General features: G+C 49.6%; 1 protein-coding gene across 1 annotated transcript; it reads left to right on the top strand.

The window, feature by feature from the left end:
• Positions 1–1,496: 1,496 nt before the first annotated feature.
• Positions 1,497–23,163, top strand: Htr1d (5-hydroxytryptamine receptor 1D). The gene is made up of 2 exons (XM_013121202.3): positions 1,497–1,635; positions 20,566–23,163. The coding sequence occupies exon 2, from the start codon at positions 21,253–21,255 to the stop codon at positions 22,375–22,377; it is 1,125 nt and encodes a 374-aa protein (XP_012976656.1). The 5' UTR covers positions 1,497–1,635; positions 20,566–21,252; the 3' UTR covers positions 22,378–23,163.

Below are 23,163 nucleotides of genomic sequence, written 5' to 3'. Positions count from 1 at the left end.
GAGCATCTTTGGGGACTTTTCATAAAAGTCACACATCCATGACATGTCTCCGACTACTCTGCAGAGTGTACTTTTCAACTGCAAGACCTTGGGGGAAGGACCCTGGCAGCTGCCATGCTGGGCTGTGTATCAGCCAGGACACTGGTAGCACAGCCTATATTAAGGGCCACCTACATTTGGCATTGTTCTATCTTCCCATCTCCCGTGTGGGAAAAGAGCCAAGGGCCTAAAGAGAGGAGAGAAGGCTGAGGTGTGGTTGCCGATGACTCCTGTCTATTCATGCTAGTGATTTATTTGCCTGAGATCTGCGCTAAGACAAAAAGAACCTCTGCATTATTAATGACCATTGATCACAGCCTTCCAAAAAAGAGACTGTAAGAGATGGAGGCTCCAAGCCAATCACAAATGATAGACCAGGAGAGAAAGGGGAGGGGGAGGCCAGGTGGGCAGACACTTTGGTGCAAACAGAAGGACACGGAAGGACATGGAAAGCAAAATGTGAAATAGCTGCTGAGTTCTCAGTGTACCGGTGAGCCAGATATCAAACAGCTGTGTGGGTGCTTCCGTATCCTCCCCATGCCACACACACACCAAGGAGACTTGAAGACACAGCCGTTACCAGGGATGGAGAGTCAGGGTCACTCCATAATGCTCATGGGGTCAGTTCATCAAGAATGCATGACCAGTGCAGTGGGGGATGCTGCTGACGACAAGGCTTGAGAATACACAAACAATAAGGAGACACAGTGGGCAAGGACACCGAAGACCGGCTCCACCGAAGCTGGGTGGAGCCTGATCAAGACCTGCTTGGCGCTCGGACTTCTGCAGGAGTTTTTGCTGCTCCTGTCTTTGAACGCAGGCCTCTCTCTCTCCTGGCTCTTCACACCTGCTAAATGCTGCATGGGGAGCTGGCTTCAGATCTGCTACCCCAACTCTGGGATCACCCTACTTGCCCAGCAGAAAGCTGACTGTACCCATTCCACCTCTAGTGTGTGGTCTGGAAGCTTCCTACCTCGTCTCTGTGCTGGGAGGCTACTTTCCCGGTGAGATGCCCCCACCTTTGACACCCCTCCACCTCCTTTCTTTATTTCCCTGCTGAAACATCTGATATCTCTTTGAAAGCGTTGTATCTGCCCCAGTAGAATGTGAGCCCCAGGAGGCGGGATGGGGGTAAGGGTGTGCAATGGTTCTCACCCCAGACACAAAGCAGGTCAATAAATATTTGCTCAATTAAAGGTAGGGGGTAGGAGGCCCAGCTTGTGAGGAACTCGCAGATAGGTATAGATGGAGTCTAGGCACAGTCCACTTTCCCCGGACAGTCTGTTCCTTCCTACAGGTGGGCCTCCTCCATCTGCGTCGCTGGTGTCCTCCCATGGTGGGGCTGGAGCAGGGCTAGGGGCTCGGAGCGGACCTCCCCTGCTGTGGGCGGGAGGCCGAGTGGGGAGCGAGCCCAGCGGGGGAGGAGCCCCAGAGCAGAGCGTGGAGCACGGGCGGGCGCGGGCAGAAGCGCGGAGCCCGAGCTGCAGGCACGGAGGGCGGCGTCGCCCGGAGCTCAGCAGGGTCATGGAGGAGGCCCCACTGCTGCCCCCACAGAGTGCCCTGCAGTGTCCGCCAGTTCCTGCCGGAGGGGAGCCGGTAAGCTCGGGGCCCCGGGGCAACCGGGCGTCTCAGCCTCGCGGGGTTGAGCCTGGCCGGGCGGGTCCCAACAGAGCAGATCCCTGTCCCCCGGCGTCCCGCCTCTTTACGCCTCTGGGACGTGAGGGAAGCGCACCGACAAAAGGTCCCAAAGGACCATCGGGGTCGAAGGGAGCATGTCAGGTTGCTCTCCAGAGCCCTGAACAGAAGGTGGACCGAGGGAGCCCCCGAAGGTGGCCGCGGGACCCCGGGGCGCACGTACTCAGTGTCCAGCACTCTAGAGATCCCGCCCGGTGGGAGTTGCACCCCTAGGCCCAATCTGAGACGCCTCCCCCAGGTGGCCCCGGCGGCGACCGAGGGAAGCGGGGAGCCCTCTACCGGCCAGGTCTCGGGGTGACGCCAGTTTGGGAGGGGACTTAGAGGAGCAGACCTGTTTGTAGCTGGGGTTTGGGAATAGCCCCGACTTGCTAGTGACCTTGGGCAGGTCAATGCTTCTCTCCCAACCTCAGTATGTTCATCTATCAAATGGAGAGGACACTTCCCTTTCACTGCAGACTGGTGGGAACCAGTGAGAGGCCGTGGATGCCTTTTTACACACTGTAAAGTTCTGCAAATCTTAGATGCTCGAGTAACAGCAAAATTGTGAAGCTTTAGGAGATTAGCTTTATTGCAGGTGGGGGGAATGGGGATGAAATCTTGCCTAAAGTCACAGTACTTGAAGAACATAAGACTCAAACCCCTTGACTCGCTAGATTTGGGGATGTTCAGGGATTAAGACCCTGGTACTATCAGGCTGGCTCCGTTAGTAAACTAGCCCTGGCCACTTAGCTGTGCGATCGTCCAAAAGCCTTTGTTTAACCTCTCCAAGAACTGGTTCTCTCCTATAGGAAATAAGAATGACAACGTCCATACTGCAGGTTTGCTTTGCAAAATCAGATGGGATCATCTGACCCTGAGCAGGAGCTCTGCCCTCCTTGCCCTGTTTTGCAATTATCAGACTTGGATCTCTTTGGAATCTCTTCATGGCAGTGGTTCTTAACCTGTGGGTCACGACCTATTATAGTCACCTAAGACCATCAGAAAACACATATAATTACATTATGGTTCATAACAGTAGCAAAATTACAGTTGTGAAACAGCAATGAAAATAATTTAATGATTGAGGGTCACCAAAACATGAGGGACTGTATTAAAGGGTCACAGCATTAGCAAGGTTGAGAACCACTGCCTTATGGTGTTTTCTAGTGGAGTGTGTGTCTATACTTTCCTCTGGACCCCTGCGACACTGGCTGGAGTCTCAGCCCTCCCTTCAAGGGACCTTTTATGATAGCAGCAAGATGGTCATTTGAGAAGTTAGGCTGGCTGGCAGATGGTGGGCTTTGTCCAAGAGACCAGGGCTCCGCGGGAAGCTGGCGTCCAGGCCCGCAGGTGGAAGCAGTAGCGCCCTGGACTTCCCCTCTTCCTCATTTAATTACAAGGCCAGAAATGCAAAGATGCCTCCTTGGGCTTTGCTGGCTGCCTGATGGCAAGTGGGGCTGCTGTGATCCCTTCTCTCCTGCGATGGACAACAGTGCTTTTTGGCAAGGGCGATGTGAACACGAACAGAAATACAGATCCTCAGAGACTGTCATTCCCAGCCCTGAGAGGGTGCCCTCATTGCACAGACAGCCCCCATCGGGCCCACAGAGTCCAAGGTCAGCCAGCAGCAGCATTCAGGAAGCCAAATTCGCTTCAACTTTCTCTCTCTCCCAGCTGTTGTTTTGGTTTGGTTTTGTTGCAGGCTCCTCTTCCTGTGTCCAGACACTAGGTGCTCTGGTGGCCCGAGCCCTCTTCCCTGCTTATGGTAGACCCTCTCCCTGAGTGATCTCACCTTCCCTCAGGCTTTGGTTACCTCCTCTACCCATAGGTGGATGGAGCCTAGAGCACTCTCGGGTTGGCAATCCGTCCGTTTCTTATCATCCAGGCCCTGGGGATACAGTGATGAGCTAGACAGAGCTGTGCGTTATGTGGGTACAGCGGGGGTGTGGAGTGGAGAGATGGCCAGTAAACAGATAAGTGGGAAGCATCAGCTAGTGTTAAGTGCCCCAATGAGCGCAGGAGTGACATGGACAAGAGCTGCTGTGTGTGGGAGAAGTGGCAGTGCTGACTGGGGTGGCTGGGGACAATTGCAGACAGAGAGCTAGGCTAAAGAGGTGTCGGGGTTCCTGACAGATGGTGAGGACTGCAGATCATGCTGAGGGGTTGGGATTTTATTCAAGTATTGTAGAGTGCAGAAGCCAGGAACAGTGCATTAGACTTGTAATTCCAGCACTCAGGAGGCAGAGGTGGTTGGATCTTGAGTTTGGGACCAGCCTGAGCTACATAATAATACTCTATCAAAAAAAAAAAAAAAGGAAAGTGGTGGTGGTGCACGCCTTTAATCCTGTACTCAGGAGGCAGAGGCAGGTGGATCTCTGAGTTTGAGTCCAGCCTGGTCTACAGAGTGAGTTCCAGGACATCCAGGGCTACACAGAGAAACCCTGTCTCAAAAATAAAAAAAGCAGAAAATCAAGGGAGAAGGAAGACTGGTACTTTTATTATTATTATTATTGTTATTTTTATTATTGCTGTTGTTATTATTATTATCGTGTAGGTGTGAGAGTGTGTTAAGGCAAGCTCAGAAAAGGAAGACTGGTACTTTTATTATTATTATTATTATTATTGTTATTTTTACTATTATTATCGTGTAGGAGTGAGAGTGTGTTGGGGCAAACTCAGAGCCTGTGCATGCTAGGCCAGCCCAGCCCAGCACCAGTACTGCTGATTTCTTCTGGGTGTGTTTAAGCCTTATAGAAAGACTCCTTCCAGATTGCTGCAAGTGGTCTAGGCCCTGGAGTGGGGAGGGACTAGGTTTATCTTCAGAGAGCTTCTAGCCACAGGCAGGAGGAGGCACAAGTAAACTTAGAGTCAGGAGAGGGATTCAAAGAGAGAGATTTGTAGGCCCGGGCTGTAGCTCAGTTTGTAGAGTGCTGGCCTAGCATGCACAGGGCTCTGGGTTTGGTCCCCAGTGGTGCACATCTGTAATCCCGGCACTCAGGAGGTCGGGGCAAGAGTTCAAGATCATCCCTGATGACATAGCTATTGAAAGCCAGTCTGTGCTTCACGTGACTCATATGACAGTGGATGGCATTTCATGCAGTTGACCAGGTTTCCTAGAGGAAGTGGCTTCTGTGGAAGAGACGTTGTGAAGAGACAGGGCAGCCCAATGTAAATAAATGGATATCCCAAGTATGTGGAGAGAGAACACAGAACCTTCAAGAACATGAGACACCGGGGATGTTAACATCAAGGCTTTGTGCCTTTGACTCGTGTGAGCCTTGGTTTCCTCCTTTTTATTCGATTAGCTGGCCTAATGCCAGGAGAAAACAGGAGAAAGGATTCTATTTCAGGTGCTGGGCTGGGGCTCAGTTGCAGAGTGCTTGCCTAGTGACACATGAAGTACTGGGTTCAATCTCTGTCCAAAAAATATCAGGAGGAACTGACGAGAAAGGCTATCACTGCCAAGCCTGTTGACCTGAGTTAGATCCCTGGGAACACCATGGTGAAAGGAGAAAATTGACACCCACAAGTTGTCCTAGGACGGGAACAAACAAACAAAAAACATTTAACAAAGAAGTTGGTCCTAATGGTGCATACATGTAAACCCATCACTCAGGAGGCAGAGACATGAGAATGTCCAGTTTAAGAACAATCTGGGCTATATAGTGAGATCCTATCTCAAAAAACCAAGGCTCAGATGTACCTCGATGGTAGAGTGCTTATCTGGCATCCACAAGGCCCTGGGTTCGATCAGCAGTATGCAGGACAACCAAGTCATAGTCTGGGTGAGAGGACTTGATTGAGTTTGGAGCTCCTATAGGACCTTCAGATAGAATCACCAAAAGGCATTTGGATTATGAGAGAGGAGTGAACAGGTCTAAGAAGCATAAAATTGTCTCATTCTTTGAGTAAATTTTATTGATCACCAGTGTCAACTCCAAAATGTTCAGTTATGAACAAAGCCAAGCCCTGCTCTATCTTGTGGGGAGAAGAGAAACACAGAAGCTCTGCACTGCAGAGTGAGGCAGGCTCTGTGTTAGGCACGGGCTGTGCGTCGCATAGTGAGGCAGGATCTGTGTTAGGGACAGGATGTGCATCACATAGTGAGACAGGCTCTGTGTTAGGGACAGGATGTGCATCCCATAGTGAGGCAGGATCTGTGTTAGGGACATGATGTGCATCCCATAGTGAGGCAGGATCTGTGTAAGGGACGGGCTGTGCATCCCATAGTGAGGCAGGATCTGTGTTAGGGACAGGATGACAGGATGTGCATCCCATAGTGAGGCAGGATCTGTGTTAGGGACATGATGTGCATCCCATAGTGAGACAGGATCTGTGTAAGGGACAGGATGTGCATCCCATAGTGAGGCAGGATCTGTGTAAGGACAGGCTGGCACAGAGGAAAGAGGAAGTTTCACAAAGGGAGATAGAGCAGTTTGTGCTGAAGGTGGCTAAGGGAAAGACAATGGGCTCCACCACACATGTGTCATTCCCTTCCTGAATTCCAGTCTGGCAGGGACACAGGAAGTTGGTGAGGACAGTTGGGGAGGCCATATTAGTGTCTATGTAAGAAACTTAGTACAACAGAGAACGGGGGTGATCAATTCCATTCTGGGTTCCAGAGAAACTTCCAGAAAGCATTCTTTGGAGGAGAGAGAGAGATGGCTCAGTGGGTAGGAAGCACTGCTGTACAAGCCTGAAGACCTGAGTTCAAGTTCCCAGCACCCATGTCAAAAAGCTGGGCGTGACTGTGCACACCTGTAACCCCAGCATTTGGGGAGCAGAGACAAGCAGATCCTGGGAGCTCACGGGTCAGCCAGACTAACCTAAAGGGTGACCTCTGGAGACCCTGTCTCAAGAAAATGAGGAAGAGAGTGTCCTCATTTGGCTGGTACACACACATGTGCACATACACACACCACACACACTCATCACCCACGTACAATAAAGATTTTAAACAGTAAAAACTGAAGGCATTCTGGGTAGTGGGAGAGACATATGGGAACTCTCAAAGAAGGAAAAGAACCATTGTCTTCACATGTACAGGCCTCAGCCAAGAGGTGGGGCTTCAAAGAGTGCACATGGGGTAGGGGATGGGGGAAAGAGCTGGCTCACATGGTCTTGGCAGAGGTAAACGGCAGGAAGTGAAGAGGAGTTGTGGTGACTACAGGCAGGTGTTCTCCAAGCTCCAGTCCTGGGCTTCCCAGCCCCTCACAGAGTGGGGTCTCAGGGTGGCAGTGGCTTATCTGTCCCTGTGGCTTTCCCGGCTCCTGACATGTACCCTGTCATCATCCTGTCACCCCTGTCCTCCCATGTACTGAGGGTGTTTTTCGGGGGTCACAGTAAGTCTCCTAAGGTCAGTGTCAGATCTGTGTTGTCCACACTCTCAGGAGTTACTGAATGAGAGTGGGCACAGCAAGTCTGAGTAACTTATCCAAGACCGCGGCGCTGGGAAGCAAGCTGTCTGTCTGATTCCACCGGCTGCCTCCCTCCAAAGCTTGTGTTAACTCCTCACCGCCACTGCCCTGTGCTTCCCAGCGGGGAAAGCAGACAGTGGCTAGTGGATTTGAATGCCTTAAACAACACAATTCCCTGTTTGGCTTCCAGGAAATAGATCTCTGCTCTTAGGATCTTGTTTACCCATGTTGGAGAAGGCAGCTTCTCTTCAGCCCCAAAGAAAAGAGGAGAATCATTCCATGAGCTCAAATGCTCTCTAGAGATCCAGATGTGCAGCATTTGGGGGTGAGGAAAGGAGGCAGACTAAGCTCCAGACCAAGAGGTCTGTATGGCTGGCCTGTCTGTCTGCTACTAGAGTTGCCCCTGCTGGGGTTGGGGGGGGTGCTTAAAAACATCAGAAGCATTTGGCATGAGCCAAGCAGGAGGGTCCCTGAGTCTACCCTTAATCTCAGGTTCACTCTCCAAGTGAGGGTCTGGGGGGTCTGGAACCTTGGTCTGTACCTGTCACTATGTGACTCGCTGAAGTGTCCCACCCCTTCTGAGCCTGCCCCTTGTCAGCGCCACAGGGGAGCTGGGCTGGATGATTCCTAAAATCCCACTCTGACACCTGTGTCTTTTGCGAATCCCCAGGCTGGTGAAACTGTGTTGTGTTCATTTCCTTCCACTCCACAGCTCCCTCTTCCCTGCATACACCCCCTTCCCTGCACACAGCCCCTTCCCTGCACACAGCCCCTTCCCTGCACACATCCCCTTCCCTGCACACAGCTCCCCCTTCCCTGCACACACCCCCTTCCCTGCACACGCCCCCTTCCCTGCACACACCCCCTTCCCTGCACACAGCCCCTTCCCTGCACAGCTCCCCCTTCCCTGCACACAGCCCCTTCCCTGCGCACAGCCCCTTCCCTGCACACAGCTCCCCCTTCCCTGCACAGCTCCCCCTTCCCTGCACAGCTCCCCCTTCCCTGCACACAGCCCCTTCCCTGCACAGCTCCCCCTTCCCTGCACACAGCCCCTTCCCTGCACACATCCCCTTCCCTGCACACAGCTCCCCCTTCCCTGCACACACCCCCTTCCCTGCACACAGCCCCTTCCCTGCACAGCTCCCCCTTCCCTGCACACAGCCCCTTCCCTGCGCACAGCCCCTTCCCTGCACACAGCTCCCCTTCCCTGCACAGCTCCCCCTTCCCTGCACACAGCCCCTTCCCTGCACACAGCCCCTTCCCTGCACACATCCCCTTCCCTGCACACAGCTCCCCCTTCCCTGCACACACCCCCTTCCCTGCACACACCCCCTTCCCTGCACACAGCCCCTTCCCTGCACAGCTCCCCTTCCCTGCACACAGCCCCTTCCCTGCGCACAGCCCCTTCCCTGCACACAGCTCCCCCTTCCCTGCACAGCTCCCCCTTCCCTGCACACAGCCCCTTCCCTGCACACAGCCCCTTCCCTGCACACAGCCCCTTCCCTGCACAGCTCCCCTTCCCTGCACACAGCCCCTTCCCTGCACACACCCCCTTCCCTGCACACAGCCCCTTCCCTGCACAGCTCCCCCTTCCCTGCACACAGCCCCTTCCCTGCGCACAGCCCCTTCCCTGCACACAGCTCCCCCTTCCCTGCACAGCTCCCCCTTCCCTGCACACAGCCCCTTCCCTGCACAGCTCCCCTTCCCTGCACACAGCCCCTTCCCTGCACACACACCCTTCCCTGCACACAGCCCCCTTCCCTGCACACATGCTCAGTGTGTGTTGCCCAGCCTGGTCCCAGACGTCCCAGCTCTCAGACCCGCTCCAGGCACAGCCAAGTGTGTGAGACATCGAGTGAGCGCCTCTTCCCCTTTCCTCTGGGCTGTGCCAAGTGCCGAACAGAGACGTTAACCTTCTACCATACAGGCCTGGTGAGAGGGGGCCCTGCTAGGAGACAGTACTAGAGTAAAGTCCCTTCCCCTCCCCTCCCCTCCTGTTCCCTTGCATTCCCTTTCCTGTTTTCTTCTTTTTCTTAGATAAAGGTCTTGCTGTGTAGCCCAGTTTGGCTTCAAGCTGCCTCAGCTCCCAAATGCTGGAATGACAGGTGTGAGCCACTAGGCCTGGCGAAGGAGGTCTTGCATGTTTGCAGGCCTGCACTGGACAGCAGTTTGTGGGAAGAGAAAGGAGAGCTTGGCTTTCATGCCTTTTAGGAGGGGTGCAGCACGGAGCCAGGCAACCCCAAAGCCCAGTCCTGACATTTCATCCGAGCTACAGTTTCCTCCCCTTGGAAATCACAACAGAAAGGACTGTGACAACCAGAGTCTGTACGGACAGCTCAATGCAATGCTGGCAAGCTCTCCTTATGGCTCTCCTCGTCTGCCCCACCCCCTGGCCAGAAACGCAGTTCTCAGAGGACAAAATCTCAAAGTGACCCCTAGGGGGTGATAGCAGCCTGTCAACAATTTCTGGTTCTGGGGCTGCACTGTCCAGCGTGTGTGTGTGTGTGTGTGTGTGTGTGTGTGTGTGTGTGTGTGTGTGGAGACAGGATCTCACTGTGTTGCCTAGGCTAGCCTCGAACTCTGTATTTTCCTGCCTCAACCTCAAAACTGCTGGGGTTCCAGATGTTCTTTTTGCACTCAAGTCCTGTCTCAGTGTCTACATCTTAAGTGCTCAGTGACCTCCATGCTGAGTCTTCTACAGTTCTGGGCTGGGGCTCTCAGTCCAGCTGTGCTGTACATGCCCGGACTTGAGCTGTTTGCTTCCCCACTCTGTAAATGGTGCGCTGACCCTGCCCCAAGGGCAGGACTAGGGGCAGGTGGAGGGAGTTTAAGACCTTGCTGCCCACTCTCCCACGTGCACAGGGGTTCACCCAACCACCAGTGACAAAGGGTCTTGCTCCTAAGCAGTGCTGTGGCTTGCTCACAGTGGCCTCTGGCCTGACGAGGGCTCGTGTAACAACCCAGTCCAAACCCAAGAAGAAGGAGGCTTGAACTGTGCTTCTCCAACTGGTTCAAAGGCCCGGAAAACAGGTCTCTCCTGTGTGTGACATTTTATCAATCTGCAGCTATCAGTGTTGATGGTATCTCTATGTCACCCCAGCTGGGCCACACTGTAGAAACACTTGAGGAATTTTTAGAAATTGCAGTGCCTGGGCTCTCCCCCAGGAGTTATTTTGTTTGTTTGTTTCATTTCAGCCCCTCCCCCATGCTGGAATTCAAACCCAAGACCTCTCAAAAGCAGGCATTCTACATTGAGTTATGTTTCCATCACCCTTTTTCCTTTTCTGTTTTGAAGCAATGTCTCTCTCAGTTGCCCAAGCTGGCCTTAAACTCACTCTGTCATCCAGACATATCTTGAACTTGTTTTGTTTTGTTTTTCAAGACAGGGTTCTTCTGTGTAGTCCTGGCTGTTCTGGAACTCACTCTGTAGACCAGGCTGGCCTTGAACTCTAGAGATCTGCCTGGTTCTGCCATGCCCACCCCCACCCTGAGTTCCGGGAATAGAGGTATGAGCCACCACCGCTGGCCCTTGGTCTTTTGTTGATCTCCCCACCTTAGCCTTCAGAGGCTGGGGTTATACAGGACTGTGCTGTCAGTCCTGGCCATTTCTGTTTTACCAAGTCTCCCTCCCTAGGCACTTCTGATACTCCCCAGGGGAGTCTCTAATTTGGTCCAACACTCTTTGAAGCTTGAGAAACTGAGAGCCAAATAAGGAAGTGACTTATGGTTACATAGAGTTAGTGGCAGAACCAAGCCAAAGCCTAGGACCCCTGCCTCTGCCAGGCCCTGTACTTCAGACTACTCCCCACCTGACCACTGTCTTGGCATAAACATTGCAAGGTTAATTTTTTTTTTTTTTTTGGTTTTTCGAGACAGGGTTTCTCTGTGGCTTTGGAGGCTGTCCTGGAACTCACTTGGTAGTCCAGGCTGGTCTCGAACTCACAGAGATCCGCCTGCCTCTGCCTCCCGAGTGCTGGGATTAAAGGTGTGCGCCACCAGCAAGGTTAATTTTTGTTGTGTGTCTGTGCAGGTGAATGCAGGTACCCAAGGGGGTTTAGAGGCATTGGATGGCCTGGAGCTGGAGTTATGAGCATTTGTGAGTTGTCTAACACAGATGCTGGGAACTCAACCTGGGTTAAGAGCAAAGGCCCCCCTAACCATTGAGCCATCTCTCTGGGTGCCCCCCCCTCCACTGCCAACATGAACAGGAACGTTTATTTGTCTCTTGTCAGAGTCATAGGTGGGAAAAGACCAAGCTCCTGTCCTCAAGGAATTCCTGTGGAGGCAGTGATGGTGGTAGGCCCTCAGAGGAGGGGCGCCTGGGCTGCCTGCAGCAGGCAGGTTAGGAAAGACATCACAAGCATGCCTCAGCATAGTCCCAAAGGGTGACTTGCAGTGAGACAACCAGAGGGCAGAAGAGATGACACTTTCCAAGCATAGGAGGACACTGGGTCAGAGCAGAAGATAGCCCTGCTACAGAAACAGGCAGCTATGCGCTGCTGGAGCCTTGACATAACAGCAAACTGTGTCAGAACATGTTAGAGGTGGAAGGGATTCTTCATGGTGGGTCTTTTAAACAAAACAGTGACAGTGTGCGGTGGAAGTCCCAAGGGGAATTTAGGGGAGTGATATGGTCAGACAGTTGAAAAGAAGATTCTGGAGAGGCAGGTGATCTCTATGTTCAAGGACAGCCTGGTTTAGATAACCAGTCCCAAGACAGCCAGAGCTACATAGTGAGACCTTTTTTCAAAAAAAATTTGTTTTCTATGTTATATGACTCTAGCGCCCCCCCCACTCATCTTTTTGTGATGCTGCAAGATGAGATAATGTCTAAATGCTGAAGTGGTGAAAAGGAGCCAGTTGAATGACAGAGGCACCAGTTTTAAGTTCCAGCCACATAAAGGACTCCTGAACACAAGTGCTGTGAGAACAGAACAGTCGGTCTGTAGTGGAGACAGCTCCTGGGTGACTAATGGACAGGTAGTGACCTCACACACGTGTGCAGCATGGCCACATCAGGCAAAGGATGATTCACCTCTGGGCTAGTCTAAACAGGACTGTAGAAGATCTTATCATCTGCTCAGAATGGGGCACGATTTACAACTTAGGAATTGTTTATTTCTGGGACTTTCCATGTCATGCTTTACCACCAGAGTCGGCTCTGGGTGTTGAAAGCGTGGAAGGCAGCAGATAACTTGGGGGGGCACAGTAGCTACAATTGATGGAGCATTTGTTAGGCACCTGACACTTTCCATCCCGCATTGTCCAGTCACACACAGCAGCTAACTGTGTGGTGCTGCGGCCTCTATTGTCTTCAGTTCCTATAGGAAGAAACAGCATAGAAGTTCAACTGATGAGCCTGAAGTCGACCTGTGACCTATAGAACTGGTGCCTTGGACGCTCTTTCGGCCACTTAGCATCTAACTGATATTCACTAGTTTGGGGAGAAGTAAAAGCAAATATTCCCCAAGCCCATGAGCATGGCTTGGTGGATTTTCACAGCTCCAGAAACAAAGCATGTGTTGCCCCCAGAGGCCCTTTCCCCTTTAAGGTTCACATTCTAAACTCAGCCATGGTGTCTCAACTATCATGACAGACTTGACTCGCTGAGGCAGGAGGATCAACACAGGCTAGTGGGAGACCAGCCTCCGCTCCATAGCAAGGCAATGTGTCAACATGAGACAAAAGTTACACTGGATCTGGACCTCATCAACGGGATTGCTTTGCAGGCTGGCGAACTTTATGCAGTCCCATTACAGCTAGTATTTGGCTGCTTCTTGACCTAATGTGCGGTTCATCTGTGTGGTTGTCTGGGGTCATTCTCTGACATACTGTGTGCTATGTGGGTATACCACGGTCATTTATCACTTCTGCTGTGCATTTAGGTAGACTTGTTACAAATAGCGAGCTCCCGGGAACAACTTTTGCATGTATCTTATGTCTTTTGGTGGACATTCATGCATGCTTTTTATTTTTCAGTGCTGGGGACCCACCCCTGAATGTCCTGTGTACCAGGCAAGTGCTCTGCTTCTGAGCTTCAGCCTCAAGCCCCTTCTCATGCCTGTTGGGCAGACAGGCATGGAGGTCTAGACCAAGGATCTCCCTACTGGGACTGGGGATGTAGTTCCGTTGGTAGCATGCTTAGGAAAGGAAGAAAGAAAGATAGAAAGAAAGAGAGAGAAAAGAAGGAAGGAAGGAAGGAAGGAAGGGAAAGATAAGAATGTGTCTACATTCCTACATTTTCCAGATTTTGGGGGGGTTTTGTTTCTGTTTTGTGGGGGGGGTTATTTGTTTGTTTGTTGTTGTTTTGTTTTTGAGATGGGATCTCTCTACAGAGTCCTGATAGTCCTGGAGCGCACTCTATATAGCAGGCTTACCTCAAACAGAAATCTGCCTGCCTCTGTCCCAAGTGCTAAGACTAAAGGTCAGCATGCTCAACCATTTTCCAGACTTTTAAAAAAGATTTTATTCTTTAATTGTGTATGTGTGTGCGCGTGCACATGAGTGCAGGTGCCTGAGGAGGCCAGAGTTGTGAGCTGCCTGATGTGGTTTCTGGGTTCCAAAGTGGAGTCCTCTGCAGCAGCAAGAGTTCTTCAATGTTGAGCCATCTCTCCATTCCTGTTTTCCATATTTTATAATTTAAGAGGTTGAACCTGGAAACTGATTTATTTGTTCCTAAGATAATGATTAAAGCTTAAAATTAGCACTTTCACACATACAGGGGGGGGGAGGGAGGAAGGGAGGGAGGGAGGGAGAGCCATAGCCATGGGAAGACTTCTCTGTCTAGATCACATACATTATTGCATTTAACCTTCACTCCATCTCTAGGAGGCATGCGTGATACCTTGATTTTCCGGGTAGAGAGGAGGTCTGACTGTAGGAGGTCCCACACAGGATATGGAGCGGAATCAGATAACGGCTGTGGTGGCCTTTTATAAAAGTGCTCAAATTTGTGGAGAGCTATTTCCCTGTCCAGGGCTCACTCATCCGTACAACACCGTTCCCACAGAGAAGACAGACATGAATTCCTCTGTGGGAGATTTATTCTACTGCAACAAATCTTTGATCAGAAAGCCCTGGATTTTTTTTTTCCTTGCCTCTAAAAGGCTGAGACTGGCTTCTGCAGATCCATTAGAGTCACACATCGGCTTTGTTCCTGGCAGGTTTTATGACTCAGTTAGAGACCCTTCAGAAAGGAAAAGGGGCAGGAAGATTAGGCTAAGGGTGAAGAGGAGCCCTGCTGTGTGCCAGTCTCTCTGCCAAGGTGTCCTGACTTTGCTGAAACCACGGGAGGATCCTGGGAGAAAAGTGGTGTTGTTCTAATTGACAGGCAAGGAGGGGCCAGAAGGTAAGGGAGCTTGTGGGCAGTCTGTCTCCGGCGATTTTCCGGGGCCTGCTGGGCCATTGGAATTGACTTGACTGGGAGAAGATCGGGCCAGAGCGAAGGTCCTGGGAGGAGGGCGCTCATGGACACCCATGCGTGGGGCCTCTCCCTTCTCCCCAGGCAACTCCACCCCCTTCTCAGTCAGCTTCTTTCTCTGTTGACGCTACTCTCCTCAGACTTTTTCCTTTGTTTACAAATATGTTATTTCCTACAAAGTAGTATGTGTATACACGTATGTATATGTGTGTATACATATATATGTGTATGCAGATTAAAGAATAAAGAGTGCTCACTTACCATACACAAAGCCCTGGTAATGCAGTGAGATTCCGTCTCAAAACACACACATACACACACACACACACACACACACACACACACACACACACACCCCACAAATAAAATGAAAAAAATAGGACACTATAGACCTCTGTGTTGGGGGTGTGCAGGTCTCCCCATTGAGGGTCAATTCAATTCATTTCTTTCTGGTTGTTTGCTCTTACAGGTGGGACCACCAACACCATTCCTGTTCCCATGAGCTTGTGAACATAGAAGTGTTTGTCCATTGAGCGAGCATGCGTAGAAATGGGAGCATAGGTCCTCTCTGTGGTGATCACATCATTCGTGTCTTCAGACAATAAATACAAAGTCTGTGTCTACGGGGCACTTCTAACTTTTCCTTTATTCTCAGGTGGTGACACTTTGTATGACCTCACCTGCTCACATACTGGCTTGATCAGATTAAAAAATGTTCCCTCAAGCCTGGAGGTGATGGTGCACATCTTTAATGCTATCCCTCAGGAGGCAGAGGCAGGCAGATCTCTGTGAGTTCAAAGCCAGCCTGTTCTACAGGTCAAGTTCCAGGATAGCCAGTGCTACACAGAGAAACCCTATCTCAAAAAAAAAAAAAAAAAAAAAAGAAAGAAAGAAAGAAAGAAAAAGGATTGTTCCTCACCTCCTGGGTGAAAGCATCATCTAACAGTCATCCTTATTTGTGTCTCTGTTTTGTTGTTTGAGCTGTGATGGAGAAAAGCTGTTGTCAGTAGTTCTGTAGTCTGTGCCTCCAAAGATGAAAGGATTAAGCACGAGTCTCTCAACTTGGTTCAGGAAGGAAAAAGGAAAACCTGAGGGCTCTAGAATGATGTCACTTCCTTGAAAAGTTCCAGGGCAAGCCCCCAACCGAGGCCATCTCCTTTGTCCCTGTCCCTCTTCCCAAGATGTCACTGAGGGCTCGCCTGCCTACCAGCCTTTCGACCTTCCCAGCCCATGACTCTTCTTCCTGCAGGGAGTTAGTTGCTGGAATGTCTGGAGCCACCTGAATGTGTGGGGCAGACACATCAGCCTGCTGTGGGACACGACAGTAGCAAGTCCTCATTGGCTGTCTGCAGGCAAGAAAATTCCTAAGGATCCAATCTGACTTCACATCTTCCGTGTGATCCGTAGGAAGGAAAAGCAGCTGCAGACTTGGAATGGAGCCCAGGGCAGGAGGAGGCAGAATTGTTTTGTCACTTATTGCCCCTGGGGCCATACCTGTGCCTTGAGGCTTTTCTTCCTGGATTGCAAAATTTGAAGAAGGATAAAGATTTGGAGAGTTCTGAACTCAGTCCTTCTACTTCCAGCTGGGTGACATCACCTCTCGGAACACCCATTGGCCAATTTGTAAGTTGGAGGATGTATTGCCCACTGGACAGGTTGGGTGACTCAGGCCTTGTACTAGCTCAGTGCCTCCAGCGTAGCAAGAATGCCATTAATAATAATAATAACAACAACAGTCTGGGTGTGCCTTTAACCCAGTACTGGGGAGGTGAGTTCAGATCACCTTAGTTTATATTATTAATTCTAGGCCAGCCAGGATTAGATAGTAAGACCCTGCCTCCAAATAGTAGTAGTAGTAATAATATCTTTCAAATTTGAGGATATGTTTTAGAGTTAGCATTAAGGGTTTGTTTTGGGGTTGTTATTTTTCCTCCCTCCCTCCCTTCCTCTCTTGGAGACAGGGACTCATGTAACCTAAGCTGACCTCAAACTTGCAATATAACTGAGGCTGGCCTAATCTTCCTACCTCCACCTGCAAACCACTGGGAATATGGGCTGCTTTTTGTTGTTGTTGTTGTTTTGAGGCAGGGTCTCACTATGTAGCCCTGGCTGACTTGGGACTCAGTACGTAAGCCAGGCACACATGTCACAACACCCATAAAACCAGGTGCAGTGGCTCCTACTTTGAGATGGGAGATAAAAAGAGGCAAATCCTCTGAAGCTTGTGAGCAAGCTAGTCTGCCTTATGCAAAAATGACTAACAAAGAGAGAAGGTGTCTCAGAAACAAGGTGGAAACTGAAGACTGACAACTGAGGTTGTCTTCAGACCCTCACACACACCGTGGCACAGGTATGCTTGAATTCTGCACAGATGTGTATATACACGGATACACATCATACATATGCACACACACGCGCAAGTGAGCACACACACACACACACACGCACGCATGCACGCACGCGCGCCAAGCTAGGCGTGGTGGCACACACCCGTAATTCCAATGCTTAGGAGGTGGAGGTATGAAGATCTGGAGGTCAGAGTATCCTATACAGTGAGACCCTGACTCACAACAAAAGCAAAGACAAATCAGGAAAAAGAAAGGAGATAGGATTCCCTTGAGGCTGAGTATCCCAACACTACTTGGCTTCACTGCTCCCCATGCCATAGCATTTAAGTCTGTCTGTGGGGTCCCATGCCCATGGGCTTCTGCTGGGATTATGCCAGAGATGAGATTGTGTTGATGGTCCTTAGCTTTGCCTAACCCTCATCATCCATGCAGAGGTCCAAAGACCTCCCAAAACCAACCATTTGCTCAACATCTCAAATGCTTAAGCCCAGAGTCCAGAAGCACATGGAGGAGACATGAAAATGGTTTTCATGGTTTGTGTGTGGGAGTGGGGATGTGTGAGGTCAGAGCATGCTGGGACATGCTTGTTATCCCTGTACTCAGGAGGCAGAGACAGGATGGTTTCAGATTCCAGTACATCCCAGGCAACATAGCAAGACCTTGTCTTAAAGATAACAGCGGGGGAGGGTCAGACCTGAGTCCTTCCCAAGCATCGTACAAACGGGATATAGAGGCGCAGGCCTGTAATCCCAGCACTCTGGAGGGGGAGGCAGAAGGATCAGAAGTTCAAGGTCATCCTCAGCTGTATAATGAATTCAAGGCCAACCTCAGATACATGAGACTTTGTCTCGAAAAATAAGGGAACTGGAGAGATGGCTTAGCCTTTGAGAGTACTTGCTGTTCTTATAGAGGCCCTGAGTTTGTTTTCTAGTACTCACATGTTGGCTTACATCTGCCTTTAACTCCAGTTTCATGGGATCTGATGCTGTCTCTGGTCTCTGAGGGCACTGCATACACACACACACACTCAAATAAATAAATAAAAAATAAACCTTGAAATCAAATCAACTAACCCACGGGGTCAAACATCCTGTTTCCATTCATAAAGTTGAATTCTTTCTCTGGAGATGAATTTCTATCATGAAAAATGTTCAAGGATTTAAAATTTAGCAGTTAACTTAAAAAAAAAAAAAAAGCAAATATTTAGGCCCGGTTTTAATCCCAGCATTTGGGAGGCAGAGGCAGGAGGATCTCTGTGAGTTTGAGGCCAGCCTAGTCTACAGAGCAAGTTCCAGGACAGCCTCCAAAGCCACAGAGAAACTCTGTCTTGAAAAGAAAAAGAAAAAGAAAAGCAAACATTTAAATCATTTATTGCCATCAAGTTGCAGATCTGCATCTACACAACATGGAAATTACTGTTTCTTGTTACTAGTGGAAATTATGTGTAAATATGCAAACTGAAGGATATACTATAGCCATTAAAAAAGAGTCAAGAATTTTGAGTTCATAAGTGCTTATAGTTATAAAATCTTGTTCTCTTACATTTTTATTATACAAATCCCAATAGATAACATACACATTACTATACATTACTACAGGTAAAATCATCATTCACGATTATTAAGTTAGTTGTATATTTTGAACTACTTGATGCAGACAAATTAATTTTAACATTAATAAGGCAGCAGAGAGTTGGTCTAGGGACTCTCACCTATTCTATAATGTTGGCATGGTTATTAAAGATAGCATTCTGTGTTTTCCCCTCAGCAAAACGATTTATGCTGATGTGATCGGTGGCTCACAGCAGTGTCTGTCTTCCTTCCTTCCTTCCTTCCCTCCTTCCTTCCTTTCTTTTTTTTTTAATTATATTTATCATCATTATTACATTTTATTTTTTATATGTTTATTAATTTTGTATACAGTATTCTGTCTGCATGTATCCCTGCAGGTTAGAAGAGGGTACCAGATTTCATTACGGATGGTTGTAGGCCATCATGTGGGTTGCTGGGAATTGAACTCAAGACCTCTGGAAGAACAGCCAGTGCTCTTAACCTCTGAGCCATCTCTCCAGCCCCCTTCCTTTCTTTTTTTTTCTCCTTTTTTTAATATTTTGAAACAGGGTTTCTCTGTGTAGAGCCAGCTGTCCTGGAACTTGCTCTGTAGACCTAGCTGGCCTCGAACTCACAGAAATCCACCTGCTTCCGCCTCCTGAGTGCTGGGACTAAAGGCGTGAGCCACCACCGCCCAGCAGGCCCTGTCTCATTCAAGAGCTGATCCTCACACTCATAGCTAATAAGGCTCCCCCTGAAGGAGCTGATCTACTTCATTTGTTACAGGGCATGCAAACAGAAGCTAGATTCCAGGCTGTACCTTGTAGGCAAATCTCATGAATGTCAAAGAATAGCAACAGAGGGTTAAAGTCATCCACCCACTGATAATCCCTGGAGGCTTCTTCATGTCATTGACAATAGCAATGGGGAGACCACCTGAGCTCCAGAAGTGTGTACTCATGAGATAGTCCTGGAAGTCCTTGCTCTAGACGTAGCCTGCCACTTTCCACTCCACTGTTCCAGCCATGGCCATGCAGTTCTCAGTGAAGCCGCTATTCAGACAGATGACACTAACTTCCACCCACTGCGGTCCTCAGTGCTCTCACCTTGTGCCCGCCTCACCACACCCAGATACCAGTAGTTAACTTTTCTTACTTCATAAGAAATGTTTTGTTGCTGGGCAGTAGTGACACATGCCTTTAATCCTAGCACTCGGAAAGCAGAGGTAGGTGGATCTCTGTGAGTTCAAGGCCAGCCTGGTCTACAAGAGCAAGTTCCAAGCCGGGCGTTGGTGGCACACGCCTTTAATCCCAGTACTCGGGAGGCAGAGGCAGGTGAATCTCTGTGAGTTCGAGGCCAGCCTGGTCTACCGAGCGAGTTCCAAGACAGCCTCCAAAACAATACAGAGAAACCCTGTCTCGAAAAACCAAAAAAAAAAAAAAAAAAGAAAGAAAAGAACAAGTTCCAGGATAGCCTCCAAAGCCACAGAGCTGTCTCGAAAATCAAAAAACAAAAAAAAAAGGTCAGTCAGGAACCAGGTATGATGGTGGGTGTCTGTAATCCTACAATTTTAAAAAGTAGAGACAAGGAATCAGGAGTTCAAAGTCACCCTAGACAACAGAGTGAATTTAAAACTTACTTGGGCTACATGAGACCATGTCCCAAAAAAAGCACCACCATCCCCTTTCTCCCTCCCCTCCCCCACAAAGTCATTTGTGCTGACTCTAGGAGATTTGGAAAGTCAGATGAATGGAAGTCAGTCACCCTCTACCCCCAGACAAAGCGGTGACAATATGGTGTTCTCTCTTTCCCCCAGGCCTAGTTTGGTTTTGTTTAGCTTTCATTGCTGCATAAACAGAGTGACGTTTTCTGATTCACTTTACAGCGCTGACTTCATGTGCTTGTGATACTTCCAACAGCTAGGACACTCTGTCCCCCCTGGGAATTGTGTGGGTGGGGCACACCACCGCTGCCGCGTTCCTCACTTTGAGAAAGTTAGGTTCACAGCACCAGGGACAGCATAAAGCAGCATCCTTTTCATCCTACCGTTTCGGAGTCCTCCTTCTAGAATTTAATCCTGCTTTTCTTTTCCTTTTTCTTTCTTTCTCAAACCTCAGGGCTTCTGAACGTGTCTCCATCTCCGTGAACCAGCAGTGACCCGTCCGTCGGTTTTGTCTTCTCCTAGCTCATGCATTCTTTGAGTCTTGGTAACAGGAATGTTTTGTCTGGTCAGACTCAGAAGCCGTCAGCAGGATAGAACCAGCACTGAGGACTCATGACTCTGTCGGGAGGAGCCTGGGAAAATGGAGCTGTTGTTGGTACACCTCTGAATCAACTGCAGCTTCTGGTGTCCAGCTTTAAAAGCTCTCTGGAAGTGACAAGATATCCATAATCTTCTATAAGTATGAACGAACAAATGTTTTTGTTAAATACATCAAGGTCGTACGTTTTGAAAAGAGCTAGAGTGCCAATGGCAAGAAGAACCCCAGCACTCTGCCCATCCTCCTGTTGAGACCCTGGTAATTGTCTAACAAATCCATCATGTGTCCCCTGAGATGGTGTGTCTGCCGGGAAAGGATCCAGAACCCCAAGATGCCTAGGGGTTCGTCTTCTTCCAGAAGCAGCTAGTGGTGGTCTTCGGTGTTCTTTCCTGGCCACGCCTTAAGGTCTTTTTGCTGTGCTGGGTTCTGATGTGTGGCCTCCACAACTCTGCAGCCGAAGGATGACCTTGCTCTTTGGGTGGGACAACAGTGAAGGAGGGAGACCTGTGTGTATAAGTCTGTGGAAAGAGAGAAACACTGAGCATGTCTCTGCCAAACCAGTCCATAGAAGGCCTTTCCCAGGAGGCCTCCAACAGATCCCTGAATACTACAGGGGCTTGGGACCCACAGATCCTGCAGGCACTCAAAATCTCCCTTGTAGTGGTCCTTTCCATCATCACACTGGCCACTGTCCTCTCCAATGCCTTTGTACTTACCACCATCTTACTCACCAAGAAGCTCCACACTCCGGCCAATTATCTCATTGGCTCCTTGGCCACCACCGACCTCCTGGTTTCTATCTTGGTTATGCCCATCAGCATAGCCTATACCACTACCCGCACCTGGAACTTTGGCCAAATCCTGTGTGACATTTGGGTGTCTTCTGACATCACGTGCTGCACGGCCTCCATCCTGCATCTCTGTGTCATTGCTCTGGACAGGTACTGGGCCATCACTGATGCCCTGGAGTACAGCAAACGCAGGACAGCCGGACATGCAGCAGCCATGATTGCGGCAGTCTGGGCCATCTCCATCTGTATCTCCATCCCACCACTCTTCTGGCGGCAAGCCACAGCTCATGAGGAGATGTCTGACTGCCTGGTGAACACCTCTCAGATCTCTTACACCATCTACTCCACTTGCGGGGCCTTCTACATCCCGTCCATCCTGCTCATTATCCTGTATGGCCGGATATATGTGGCTGCCCGGAGTCGCATCCTGAACCCACCATCCCTCTATGGGAAGCGCTTCACCACGGCGCAGCTCATCACAGGCTCTGCGGGCTCTTCACTCTGCTCCCTCGACCCCAGCCTCCATGACAGCCACTCACACACAGTGGGCTCCCCTCTCTTTTTCAACCAAGTGAAAATCAAGCTTGCAGATAGCATCCTAGAACGCAAGAGGATCTCTGCAGCTCGAGAAAGGAAAGCCACTAAGACCTTGGGCATCATTCTGGGGGCCTTTATCATCTGCTGGCTGCCTTTCTTTGTGGTATCCCTGGTTCTCCCCATCTGCAGGGACTCCTGTTGGATCCACCCGGCCCTCTTTGACTTCTTCACTTGGCTAGGTTATTTAAACTCCCTCATCAATCCCGTCATCTACACTGTGTTCAACGAAGACTTTCGACAAGCATTTCAAAAAGTTGTCCATTTCCGGAAGGCTTCCTAGTCGGATTTGGGGGTGACTCTTGCTCATCTGTTTTGTCCTGTAACCTGACTAGAGTTGCCTTTTAAAGTTATTGTTGTTTCTCTGAGACTTGGGTTGATGTGTGCTGTCTTGGGTTTTGGATTAATCAATAGACTTGTTCTGTACGGATACTGCCAGCATCTTCTAGACTTATGAGTCACCTAAAGCTAGGCCATTGTGTCAAAGGGGACAGAACTGAAGATGTCCCTTAGCATAATATTCTCATGGTTCTCTGGATTGGAAGAAATATAAGCTACAGGACTAAGGTGAGGAACTGTTTATTCTCTAGCAGGCTCAGAGGGAAGGCCTTCTGGGATTTTGTGTGGGGCTGTGGAGAGTGGGTGTGATTAATGAATTAGAGAGAGTTTGGAATTAGAATGGAGGGGTTGCCATCTCCTATAGATCATTGATTAGGAAATAACACCAAATTTTTTCCACTGGGTCCTGGTTGTCCATAAGGAAAATGGTACCAGAGACATGGAAAGAAATTCAGAAGGTGGCACCAGGGGAGAGGGATACTTGTGTCTAGACCAACTACCCTGCATCCTTTATTCTTCCCTCTCTTTCTATTATATAATGTTCAGAAGTTCAAACCCAACACTATGCCACTCATGAAGACTGACAAATGTTGAACCCACCAAGCTTTGAGTGGGTCACCCTGTTCTGCCTGTTTCCGATTTTTTTCCTGAATTATTTTTTTACAACTCGTTGTCATCAAAGTTCCTAAGATGTTGAGTCCTATAAAATAAAAAGCATGAGACATAGTGA

Source organism: Mesocricetus auratus, unplaced genomic scaffold (genome assembly GCF_017639785.1).
Source record: "Mesocricetus auratus isolate SY011 unplaced genomic scaffold, BCM_Maur_2.0 Super-Scaffold_100014, whole genome shotgun sequence".
NCBI classification, from domain to species: Eukaryota; Metazoa; Chordata; class Mammalia; order Rodentia; family Cricetidae; genus Mesocricetus; species Mesocricetus auratus.
The sequence above is the reverse complement of the archived record's forward strand: the minus strand, read 5'-3'. Positions and strand labels throughout refer to the sequence as shown.

Coding starts and splice junctions, on each gene's coding strand:
- Htr1d (XM_013121202.3), top strand. CDS start 21,253: ATGTCTCTGCCAAACCAGTCCATAGAAGGCCTTTCCCAGGAGGCCTCC.